This window comes from Salvelinus fontinalis, chromosome 21 (assembly GCF_029448725.1).
Source record: "Salvelinus fontinalis isolate EN_2023a chromosome 21, ASM2944872v1, whole genome shotgun sequence".
Classification (NCBI taxonomy): domain Eukaryota; kingdom Metazoa; phylum Chordata; class Actinopteri; order Salmoniformes; family Salmonidae; genus Salvelinus; species Salvelinus fontinalis.
In genome coordinates, this window is record NC_074685.1 from 49,209,421 (window position 1) to 49,222,070 (window position 12,650).

Here is a 12,650-nt window from a genome sequence, read left to right on the forward strand (position 1 = left end):
TTTAATATGTCCTAATAGTTCTAAAGGTTGCTCAGGAAAACAGGGCTTTTAATCAGCCAATGTTTACTTCGATTTTGACCTCACACCGATTTTAAGATCAGCAGAGTTAAGGTTGTTCATATGACTGTTGCGTAATCTACCTACTGCCAATAGCAGTTTAATATCAAATGATTGGTGTGCATGTAAACGTACTCATTGACTCCTGAGGTGATGACCTGTTGCACCCTCTATACCAGGCTCAGATAATAACCATATAATATAATAATGATAACCATGTTGTGCTGGTCATCTTGAATGTGTTGAATAACGATAAGTCCTTAATGGCCACACGTTCTCTTTTTAAATGTATTTTCTCCCCAATTTCGTGGAATCCAATTGGTAGTTTACAGTCTTGTCCCATCGCTGCAACTCCCGTGCGGACTCTGGAGAGGCGAAGGTCGAGAGCCGTGAATCCTCCGAAACCCAACCAAACCGCACTGCTTCTTGACACAATGCCCACTTAACCTGGAAGCCAGCCGCACCAATGTGTCGGAGGAAACACCGTACACCTGGTGACCGTGTCAGCGTACATTCCGCCCGGCCTGCCACAGAACCTGCTAGGGCACGATGGGATAAGAACATCCCTGCTGGCCAAACCCTCCACTAACCTGGACGATGCTGGGCCAATTGTGCGCCGCCCCAAGGGTCTCCCGGTCGCGGCCGGCTGCGACAGAGCCTGGACTCGAACCAGGATCTCTAGCTAGCACTGCGATGCAGTGCTTTAGACCACTGCTCCACTCGGGAGGCCCAAGGCCACATGTACTCTTAAATCTCCACCCAGCACAGCCAGACGAGGACTGCCCCCACCCCCTCGGAGCCTGGTTCCTCTCTAGGTTTCTCTCTTAGGTTCCTGCCTCCTAGGGAGTTTTTCCTAGCCACTGTGTTTCTGCATCTGCATTGCTTGCTCTTTAGGGTTTTAGGCTGGGTATCTGGATAAGCACTTTGTGCTTTACAACTGTTGATGTAAAAAGGACTTCATAAAATAGATGTGATTGATGGAAATGCAGAGCGAAGTAGACAAAGTATAATTTCATGATCTCATCCCATGTCAGGAAGTACTAACTGAAATCTGTAAAACACTTCCCCTAAAAAAAAAAAAAATTGTTTGACTTACAATTACAAAAACATTCTTAAATTTTGTGCAGGTTTGGATGACATATATACTGGGACAGATAAACATGACATGGAATTTGAATGCCAAACCGTGAGTAATATCCAAATTCATCTGCAATTTGATCGACTGATCATGCACAAATATATTTCGTTTTTTTTTTTTAGCATTTTCATTTTCCTTGGGCTCTCTCTACCTTCAGCAGGGCTGGAAGGATGTCCTGGACACCACACTGTTGCTGCGTAGCTGTGTGCAGAGCGCAGTGGGCATGCTCAGAGACGAGATGGAGGGTGGGTTCCGTAACACCAGGAGAGTGGAGATCCTGCTGAGTCTCCTGACCGACAACGAAGAAAAACAAGGTAGTGGAGCTGAGCAACAGTTATTCCGTAGTTTTTTATTTTTAGTAATGCTATCCGTTCACATTTAATCCGACTGTTTCTAATTCACGTTTAAGGAACAGCTGGATTTCTGAGCATTCTTAAGAGACGTCTCCACTCCTTACTGGAAACTCGGGAAAAACACACTAACTTAACAAAAAACTGGGTGATTAGTGAAGCGTCCAACATTGATGCCTTGCATGAGGGAGGGACATTTAGGTGAGTGAGCAATGAATTGAGAGACACAAACCCCATCCATATGCTTGTGAAAGATGTCGAAATATTGACTGAAAATTTTTTTATAATCTAGACTTGAATAACACAATGTAGCTGTTTTACTCAGTGCCTTACTAAGCTAGTTTTGTGCTTTATTAAAAGACAAACCCTATGGAAACGAGTTCAGGCGGTGGTCATTCCACTTTTGGCACAACTGGTCTCTGTCATTGACCGTGATGGTAATCTAGACCTCCTGCTGGACACCAACTCTGAAGAGCCAATTAAAAAGTTGTGGTTAGACATCTTTGGGGACGATAAACTACTTGATGTTCCCTTTCCCTATTCTAGTGTGGACAACAAGTAAGTGGCCTCGGTGACGAGGAGCATTGTCTTCTGTATGGTCTTATTCAGTGTGAAAATGTAACATTTTCTTTTTAATATATTTTTTTTAATTGGACGATATATTAATCACGTACAGGTGTATGTTCTTCGTCTCGGCACCCAGAACCAAATCTTGTGAGAGTGCCTGCCTGCTCAGCTACTTAGAAATGTTTATTTAGCTTATTCTAGATCTTCTATGCAGGATATTGGCTATTGACATTCGTTTACTCACCATGGCTGGTCTATAACCTAAATTAAAGGACAAGTTAGCTTTCTTTTCTTTCTTTTTTACCAAGTGTCACTTAGTTTTGAGAAACTTTGAGAAACTTAACCCACCAGCAATAGACTTCCTCAGGTTTATTTTGCAGTTTGGATAAAACATGAACAAAGGCTCCAGAAACACAGAAATACGTCCTTTTTAAAAACATCAAAGCTCTCAGTATAGTGACGCAGGTCTTTAAACGTTGTACACATTAAATTGTGTCATTCCGAACTTTATCGTTATACTGTATTCCATTTTGTTTTCCGTGTTTGAGCCATACACATGCCTTCTCGTTCCCATTGAGGTGATGGTAATTTGAGGTGATGGTAATATGGAAAATGTTGAATTGGAATTTGGTTTACTTTCTGAATTTAAATGGAATTGGAATCCCAACTCTCTGGAATGCATTAGCCTGGGTTCTATTCCTGCTATGTCTAAAACAGAATCAGACTGGCACCAAGGCTAGATGTCTGTGTCCTATTCTTAGGGTTGTTAATATCCAGAAATATTTAAGCGATTCCAAGAGTTGATTCCTGGATTTGGAAATCGGATTCCAAGAGTTGATTCCTGGATTTGGAAATCGGATTCCAAGAGTTGATTCCTGGATTTGGAAATCGGATTCCAAGAGTTGATTCCTGGATTTGGAAATCGATTCCAAGAGTTGATTCCTGGATTTGGAAATCGGATTCCAAGAGTTGATTCCTGGATTTGGAAATCGGATTCCAAGAGTTGATTCCTGGATTTGGAAATCGGATTCCAAGAGTTGATTCCTGGATTTGGAAATCGGATTCCAAGAGTTGATTCCCGGATTTGGAAATCGGATTCCAAGAGTTGATTCCCGGATTTGGAAATCGGATTCCAAGAGTTGATTCCTGGATTTGGAAATCGGATTGCAAGAGTTGATTCCTGGATTTGGAAATCGGATTGCAAGAGTTGATTCCTGGATTTGGAAATCGGATTCCAAGAGTTGATTCCTGGATTTGGAAATCGGATTCCAAGAGTTGATTCCTGGATTTGGAAATCGGATTCCAAGAGTTGATTCCTGGATTTGGAAATCGGTTTCCAAGAGTTGATTCCTGGATTTGGAAATCGGATTCCAAGAGTTGATTCCATAGCAAAAGCGGTACAAAACACGTTCACACAAGTATAATAATATGTATTTGCTATTTATAGCTATTTAAAGCAATTTTGGAATGGAAAATATACATTTTCTACCTGAACCATGTGCCATTATCAAAATTGCACAAAACCAACAAAAAATAATAATACTCACAAAACCTGAAATTTGATGGAAAGTACCATTTTTAAAGTGGCAGGAATCGATTCTTGAAAAATAATCAATTCCTCGTGAAGGAATCTATTCTGATTCCCACTACTGTTAGGAATTGGGAATCGACAATTTTTGGGGGGGAAATGACTCCCCTGCATTACATTTTTTAAATGTAATTCCATTGTAAATCAACCTCCCCTTGTCCCAGTGCTACGTCCAAGACCTTCCTGGTCCAGAATAACATCCCAATAGACAAGAATATCAGCTGCATCATGCCATTCAGCTGGAGGATCAAGGACTACCTGAATGAGCTCTGGATTTATGCTCTTCAACATGAAGGTAGTAGCTTATCAGAACACATCTGCGGGGGGGGTCGTCGTCATAGTGTAACCTATGCATTGCACTGTTGCAATTCAATTTTTGTTTCCCTATTGTTTGACAGGCCAAAGTCAGAGGCAGTTGGAGGAGTTTTTTGGGAAGACTCCTCTGGGCCGCTACATTGCGATAGCGGACAATGAGATCCAGACAGAGCTTTTCCACAGATACCTGCAGGATTTCATTACCATGACCATGAATGTGACTTATGAAGAGGACCTACAGGTTGGATTTCTCTTTGCACTTTCGCCATGATTCAGTGTTTCCCCTATGATTATTTTCAGCAGCGGTGGCAAAATTAGCATAGGGGTGGGACATTTTACAGTTTCTGCAATTCTACCAATTTTGTCACTGCTTATGCTGTGTTTTTATGCTATTTAAGTGACTCAAAAAATTAATTAACAAAATGAATGGGGGCCCTGTGCATCTACTCATTCAATGATTTTTCTTTATTTTTACTATTTTCTACATTGTAGAATAATAGTGAAGACATTAAACTATGAAATAACGCATATGGAGTCATGTAGTTACCAAAAAAAAGTGTTAAACAAATCAAAATATGTTTTATATTTGAGATTCTTCAAAGTAGCCATCGTTTGCCTTGATGACAGCTTTGCACACGCTTGGCATTCTCTCAACCAGCTTCACCTGGAATGCTTTTCCAATAGTCTTGAAGGAGTTCCCACATATGCTGAGCACTTGTTGGCTGCTTTTCCTTCACTCTGCGGTCCACCTCTTCCCAAACCATCTCAATTAGGTTGAGGTCTGGTGATTGTGGAGGCCAGGTCATCTGATGCAGCATTCCGTCACTCTCCTGGGTCAAATAGCACTTACACAGCCTGGAGGTGTGTTGGGTCATTGTCCTGTTGAAAAACAAATGATAGTCCCACTAAGCACAAACCAGATGGGATAGCGTATCGCTGTGGTAGCCATGCTGGTTAAGTGTGCCTTGAATTCTAAATAAATCACAGACGGTGTCATCAGAAAAGCACCATCACACCTCCTCCTTCGTACTTGACGGTGTGAACCACACATGCAGAGATCATCCATTCACGTACTATGCGTCTCACAAAGACACAGCGGTTGGAACCAAAAATCTCAATTTTGGACCGGTCTAATGTCCATTGCTCGTGTTTCTTGGCCCAAGCAAAGTATCTTCTTATTATTGGTGTCCTTTAGTAGTGGTTTCTTTGCAGCAATTTGACCATGAAGGCCTGATTCGCAGTCTCCTTTGAACAGTTGATGTTGAGATGTGTCTGTTACTTGAACTCTGAAGCATTTATTTGGGCTGCAATCTGAGGCTGATAACTCGGATGAACTGCAGCAGAAGTAACTCTGGGTCTTCCTTTCCATTCTGAGGCTGGTAACTCTAATGAACTTATCCTCTGCAGCAGAAGTAACTCTGGGTCTTCCTTTCCATTCTGAGTCTGGTAACTCTAATGAACTTATCCTCTGCAGCAGAGGTAACTCTGGGTCTTCCTTTCCATTCTGAGTCTGGTAACTCTAATGAACTTATCCTCTGCAGCAGAGGTAACTCTGGGTCTTCCTTTCCAATCTGAGGCTGGTAACTCTAATGAACTTATCCTCTGAGCAGAGGTAACTCTGGGTCTTCCTTTCCAATCTGAAGCTGGTATCTCTAATGAACTTATCCTCTGCAGCAGAGGGAACTCTGGGTATTCCTTTCCAATCTGAGGCTGGTAACTCTAATGAACTTATCCTCTGCAGCAGAAGTAACTCTGGGTCTTCCTTTCCATTCTGAGGCTGGTAACTCTAATGAACTTATCCTCTGCAGCAGAGGTAACTCTGGGTCTTCCTTTCCTGTGCCGGTCCTCATGAGAGCCAGTTTCATCATGGCGCTTGATGGTTTTTACGGCTGCACTTGAAGTTATTGACCTTCATGTCTTAAAGTAATGATGGACTGTCGTTTCTCTTTGCTCATTTGAGCTGTTCTTGCCATAATATGGACTTGGTCTTTTACCAAGTAGGGGCTATCTTCTGTATACCACCCCTACCTTGTCACAACACAACTGATTGGCTCAAACGCATTAAGAAATTCCACAAATTAACTTTGAACAAGGCACACCTGTTAATTGAAATGCATTCCAGGTGACTACGTCATGAAGCTGGTTGAGAGAATGCCAAGAGTGTGCAAAGCTGTCATCAAGGCAAAGGGTGGCCTCGTTGAAGAATCTCAAATATAAAATATATTTTGATTTGTTTACCCCTTTTTTTTGGTTATTACATGATTCCATATGTGTTATTTCATACTTTTGATGTCTTCACTATTATTCTACAATGTAGAAAATTGTAAAACAAAAACAACAAAAAATCACTGGAATGAGGAGGCGTGTCCAAACTTTTGACTGGTACTGTATATCTATAATTTTTTCAAAGCTCACTCCAGGTTGTCAGAGGGATGTGTAATATCTTGAGGTGTGTGTGTGTGTGTGTGTGTGTGTGTGTGCGTACGCAACCATGCAGCTCCTTTGTGGCGCCTTGACCTGTTGTGTGAACGAGCTGCGACTAGGTCATGATGCTATGTGTACGGAGGTGGCCTCTCTGCCTTGGGTCCATGCCGCCTACAACCAGTTTAAGAATCGCCTACAGAACTTGTCCAGAATGATCAGCATCCCCCGAGTGGGTCAGGGCCTCCTGGCGAACACACACATCAGAGAGGGGATGGAGCTGGTGAGTATATACTAGGCTACTACATTCTCATGTAAAGGGAAAAAAGCCCCAATTGATATTAATGCAAGTACAGTGAAAGTAAGGGGGGGGGGTTTCTTTGCCTAGCCAACTCTTATTGTTAACGGTCACTGTTTGCATAAAGGACGTCAATAGTTGCTCAAATAATGTACATGATGATGTGAGTTTATACAAGTATATCTAAAGGGTGTTTTTCAGCATTATCCTCTATCCCTCACTATCTAAAGGTTGTTCGGCATTATCCTCTATCACTCACTATATCTAAAGGGTTTTCAGCATTATCCTCTATCCCTCACTATCTAAAGGTTGTTCGGCATTATCCTCTATCACTCACTATATCTAAAGGTTTTTCCCAGCGTTATCCTCTATCCCTCACTCTATATAAAGGGTGCTTTTTCAGCATTATCCTCTATCCCTCACTATCTAAAGGGTTTAGCAGCATTATCTTCTATCACTAACTATATATATAAAGGTTTTTCAGCATTATCACCCATCCCTCTATCTAAAGGGTGTTTTTCAGCATTATCATCTATCCCTCACTATCTAAAGGTTTTCAGCATTATCCTCTATCCCTCACTACCTAAAGAGTTTAGCAGCATTATCTTATATCACTAACTATATATACATTTTTTCAGCATTATCCTATATCCCTCACTCATTTAATTTACATTTAAGTCATTTAGCAGACGCTCTTATCCAGAGCGACTTACAAATTGGTGCATTCACCTTATGATATCCAGTGGAACAACCACTTTACAATAGTGCATCTACCTCTTTTAAGGGGGGGGGGGGGGGGGTTAGAAGGATTACTTTATCCTATCCTAGGTATTCCTTAAAGAGGTGGGGTTTCAGGTGTCTCCGGAAGGTGGTGATTGACTCCGCTGACCTGGCGTCGTAAGGGAGTTTGTTCCACCATTGGGGTGCCAGAGCAGCGAACAGTTTTGACTGGGCTGAGCGGGAACTGTACTTCCTCAGAGGTAGGGAGGCGAGCAGGCCAGAGGTGGATGAACGCAGTGCCCTTGTTTGGGTGTAGGGCCTGATCAGAGCCTGAAGGTACGGAGGTGCCGTTCCCCTCACAGCTCCGTAGGCAAGCACCATGGTCTTGTAGCGGATGCGAGCTTCAACTGGAAGCCAGTGGAGAGAGCGGAGGAGCGGGGTGACGTGAGAGAACTTGGGAAAGTTGAACACCAGACGGGCTGCGGCGTTCTGGATGAGTTGTAGGGGTTTAATGGCACAGGCAGGGAGCCCAGCCAACAGCGAGTTGCAGTAATCCAGACGGGAGATGACAAGTGCCTGGATTAGGACCTGCGCCGCTTCCTGCGTGAGGCAGGGTCGTACTCTGCGAATGTTGTAGAGCATGAACCTACAGGAACGGGTCACCGCCTTGATGTTAGTTGAGAACGACAAGGTGTTGTCCAGGATCACGCCAAGGTTCTTAGCACTCTGGGAGGAGGACACAATGGAGTTGTCAACCGTGATGGCGAGATCATGGAACGGGCAGTCCTTCCCCGGGAGGAAGAGCAGCTCCGTCTTGCCGAGGTTCAGCTTGAGGTGGTGATCCGTCATCCACACTGATATGTCTGCCAGACATGCAGAGATGCGATTCACCACCTGGTTATCAGAGGGGGGAAAGGAGAAGATTAATTGTGTGTCGTCTGCATAGCAATGATAGGAGAGACCATGTGAGGATATGACAGAGCCAAGTGACTTGGTGTATAGCGAGAATAGGAGAGGGCCTAGAACAGAGCCCTGGGGGACACCAGTGGTGAGAGCACGTGGTGCGGAGACAGATTCTCGCCACGCCACCTGGTAGGAGCGACCTGTCAGGTAGGACGCAATCCAAGCGTGGGCCGCGCCGGAGATGCCCAGCTCGGAGAGGGTGGAGAGGAGGATCTGATGGTTCACAGTATCAAAGGCAGCCGATAGGTCTAGAAGGATGAGAGCAGAGGAGAGAGAGTTAGCTTTAGCAGTGCGGAGCGCCTCCGTGACACAGAGAAGAGCAGTCTCAGTTGAATGACTAGTCTTGAAACCTGACTGATTTGGATCAAGAAGGTCATTCTGAGAGAGATAGCAGGAGAGCTGGCCACTCTATCTAAAGGGTGTTTTTCAGCATTATCGTCTATCCCTCACTACATCTAAAGGGTGCTTTTCAGCATTAACCTCTATCCCTCACTGCTCGCCAGGTCCTGGACGTGTATGCAGCCTTGGCCTGTGTGGAATACCTGGAGCCCCAGGCTCTGGACTCAGATGCCCAGCGGCTACACTGGCTCAGGCAGGTCAAGAAACTCCAGGTACCCATAGAGCTGGTCTGCTCTGAGGAGAGTCGTAGACACTATGGGGAGAGAAGCAAGGCCATGGTCTGCAGAGTCCAGTGAGTTCAACGGGATTAGAATAAGAATTAATAATTGTCCATCCGAAGATATACATTTAGGCATCGCCTTACATAAATGACACAAACAACACATCATACCCGTTATTACACGTTACAAACAGGATGGACGGCGAGGATGACACGCCAGACCTACTATACATTTGAAATACAATATTTATATTATTTAATATATTTATATTTAATCCCATAGGACATCATGCTTTCCACAAACATGTAATCCTGCCTTCTATTGCATTTACACGATTGATCTAAGTAACTCAACTACTGTTCTGTACATGAATATATAGGTAACTGTCAACTACTGTTACATATATGAATATATAGGGAACTGTCAACTACTGTTCTATACATGAATATATAGGTAACTGTCAACTACTGTTCTATACATGAATATATAGGTAACTGTCAACTACTGTTCTGTACATGAATATATAGGTAACTGTCAACTACTGTTCTGTACATGAATATATAGGTAACTGTCAACTACTGTTCTATACATGAATATATAGGGAACTGTTAACTACTGTTACATACATGAATATATAGGTAACTGTCAACTACTGTTACATACATGAATATATAGGTAACTGTCAACTACTGTTACATACATGAATATATAGGTAACTGTCAACTACTGTTACATACATGAATATATAGGTAACTGTCAACTACTGTTCTGTACATGAATATATAGGTAACTGTTAACTACTGTTCTGTACTAGAATATATAGGGAACTGTCAACTACTGTTCTGTACATGAATATATAGGTAACTGTTAACTACTGTTCTGTACTAGAATATATAGGGAACTGTCAACTACTTTTCTGTACTAGAATATATAGGGAACTGTCAACTACTGTTACATACATGAATATATAGGGAACTGTTAACTCTTGTTACATCCATGGAAAAAGTCCCATTCCAGTACATGTACATAAGATTCCTTAGTTGCTGCTACTACATGAGTGGTTGTTATCTGGTCCCTGTAGGAGCAGATGGAATCGTATCTTTGTCCTGTCTCTATTTGTGGAGCACTTGTTGCTGGGCGTCGAGAAAGTGGACAAGAGGCTGAAACCTTTCGTTTTGGCATCCGTACGACGGTTGTGCAACGTGAGATTCATCTTATCCTCCTCTCTGTTATAATGAATCTAATGTAAAGAAATTGCATAACATAAAAAAATATATATATATTTTTAACTCTTTTTTTAATTAATCAAGGTACTGGAGAGGGATGCAGACGTTAAAATGAAGCAGGCGTTTGAGGAAGTGCTCAATATACTTAAGGCCTGCAGAGGAGAAGCAGTTGAAAACAGATGGTGGGGAAACCTCATGTTTATGATTAAATCGTTAAGGTTACGTTTCACCTTGTCAAATACTGTTTGATTTTACCACTGACAATTCTAAATGTAATTACCATAACGCCAATTATCACTCTAATATCCATGCAAACCACTGTGTGCTAGCGTCAGAGAAGCTCGAAAGTCAATGATTATTCAACCAGTCAGATGACTTCCTGTACGTCCTGTGTGTACTGTACAAGGTAGATTTAGACAGAAGTCTACGGGAGAGTGGAATGTTCTTAGTACATCTTAGTAATCGCGTGTTGAATCAATTCAATTGATTTTCAAGAGTCTCTGTCGCTATTGGCAACACAGATATATATGGATAATGCGTGAGGGGCTATTGGTGACATCAGTAAGGTCATTCAGAATTGAAGTACCAATTCAAACATGTTAAATGTCACTCTTCACACATGTACTTTCGGTTTATCCTGAAGTGAAATGAAAATTTGGACAACCCTGTCTTTTCATTGTTTTATTGTGCAGGAATGCCAAGCGGTTCAAGAAGAAGTGCAGTGCTTTCTTCATTGACCTGGTCTCTACGGTGTGCTTCAAGGACAACTCTCCGCCCTGTACGGCCATCATCCTCCACCTGTTGTCCTTCCTCACAGTGGAGGCTCAATCTAGTCCTATCATCAGAGGTACCCTCCTTCCAGCTGACGGATTGTCCCAGGCAAAAACAAGCCCCCTAAATTCTATGTGTTTTCGGATCTGAAAGAATGGGATAAGTGTAAACAATATGGCAAAAGTTCCACAAATTCCATCAGATCTTCAAACCCAGAAGGCCAATGGGGCTTTATTTTTGGACAGGCCATTGTGTCCCTTCAGTGTTTGCAAATCTGATGTTTGTGTGTGTTTTTGTTTCCCTCTTGCCCAGGACATCGACAGATTCAGAGGCGCTCTCGCTTTGATCAGTCTGTGGACAACATCCAGTGGTTCATTGGATCGGTTTGGTTGTTATTCGTCAAACTGCTTCACCTGCTCTTCCACCTGCTGAACTTACTCATGGTGGAGGCTCAGTCTGCCCTCAGTATCAGAGGTACCCTCCTGCTGTCTGACAGCTTGTATCAGCATGATATAGAAATGTGACTTTTGTATTTCTTACAAGCGGTTTCTTTACCAGGACCTTTTCGCAGACCAACCAAAACAATCTCTCCCTTTGGTGTTGATGTGGACAAAAGTCCAGTGGTTTGGTCAGTAGTGCTGAAACTCCTGCTCAAGTACAGGTGAGGTGCTGGTTGTCTACTCTTTATATCGTGGGGTTAAAAGTTTATCAAGATATCCGCCAAAAAAAAATGTTTTATTGAATTGTTTTTGTATGTTTTTTTCTTGGAAGCTTTGATGATGTCAAAGGTCACCTGCAGCAGCATCTGACACAAGTTGAGAAGAGTGATATCTTGGAGGAATCAAGAAAAACTGAACTTTATTCCTTATACATAAACTGCATGGAGGTATGAACACAATTTCACATTTAACTTTGCAATAGAAGTCAGCATGTATTTAATTGTGAATGTGAAGATTATTATGCATTGTTGATTAAAATGTTAGAGCCATTGATTAGGACACATGTTCCCAAACAGTGGATTGTTTGAAAATCACTGTACAAGGTGATTACAACTGTTAAAAAGTACAACTGTTAAAAATCACTGTACAGGGGGGCTGCACAGCAGTCTAATTTCTATATCAAATCATTCAGGGTAACAATGAAGTTACTTACAATAATTGTTATCAATTCTAATGAGCAAAAAATAAACCACAATATAATTTTGGGGCAAATCATAATTTCTCAATCCAAGCATTTTTCCAGGATGCTTGGGCATAATTGAATTATGGCCTAATACACATCAGATAATTATGAATTGCGTTCTGCGATTAGGAAAGTCACTAAAACAAACTACATAAAACATCTGGAGCATTTCAGTGTTAAACGTGACATTTCAGTGTAACGGCTGTTGGAAGGAGAGGACCAAGGTGCAGCGTGGTATGTGTCCATATTTCTTTAATGAACACTGAAATAACAAAAATAATAAAGAGAACGACCGAAACAGTTCTGGCTGGTGCAGACACACAACACAGAAAACAACTACCCACAAACACAGGTGGGAAAAGGCTACCTGAGTATGGTTCTCAATCAGAGACAACAATTGACAGCTGCCTCTGATTGAGAACCATACCAGGCCA

General features: G+C 42.2%; 1 protein-coding gene across 1 annotated transcript in view; it reads left to right on the forward strand.

The window, feature by feature from the left end:
* The window catches only part of LOC129818291 (E3 ubiquitin-protein ligase rnf213-alpha-like), an 89,872-nt gene that overhangs the window by 42,981 nt on the left and 34,241 nt on the right, over nt 1-12,650 (forward strand). Inside the window, exons 34-47 of the mRNA XM_055874033.1 lie at nt 1,185-1,243; nt 1,353-1,509; nt 1,605-1,746; nt 1,906-2,103; nt 3,865-3,995; nt 4,099-4,256; nt 6,513-6,719; nt 8,921-9,108; nt 10,119-10,239; nt 10,348-10,445; nt 10,956-11,110; nt 11,347-11,508; nt 11,593-11,695; nt 11,806-11,920. Of these exons, the coding sequence (XP_055730008.1) occupies nt 1,185-1,243; nt 1,353-1,509; nt 1,605-1,746; nt 1,906-2,103; nt 3,865-3,995; nt 4,099-4,256; nt 6,513-6,719; nt 8,921-9,108; nt 10,119-10,239; nt 10,348-10,445; nt 10,956-11,110; nt 11,347-11,508; nt 11,593-11,695; nt 11,806-11,920 (1,994 nt within the window). The remainder of the gene's footprint in view (nt 1-1,184; nt 1,244-1,352; nt 1,510-1,604; nt 1,747-1,905; nt 2,104-3,864; nt 3,996-4,098; nt 4,257-6,512; nt 6,720-8,920; nt 9,109-10,118; nt 10,240-10,347; nt 10,446-10,955; nt 11,111-11,346; nt 11,509-11,592; nt 11,696-11,805; nt 11,921-12,650) is intronic.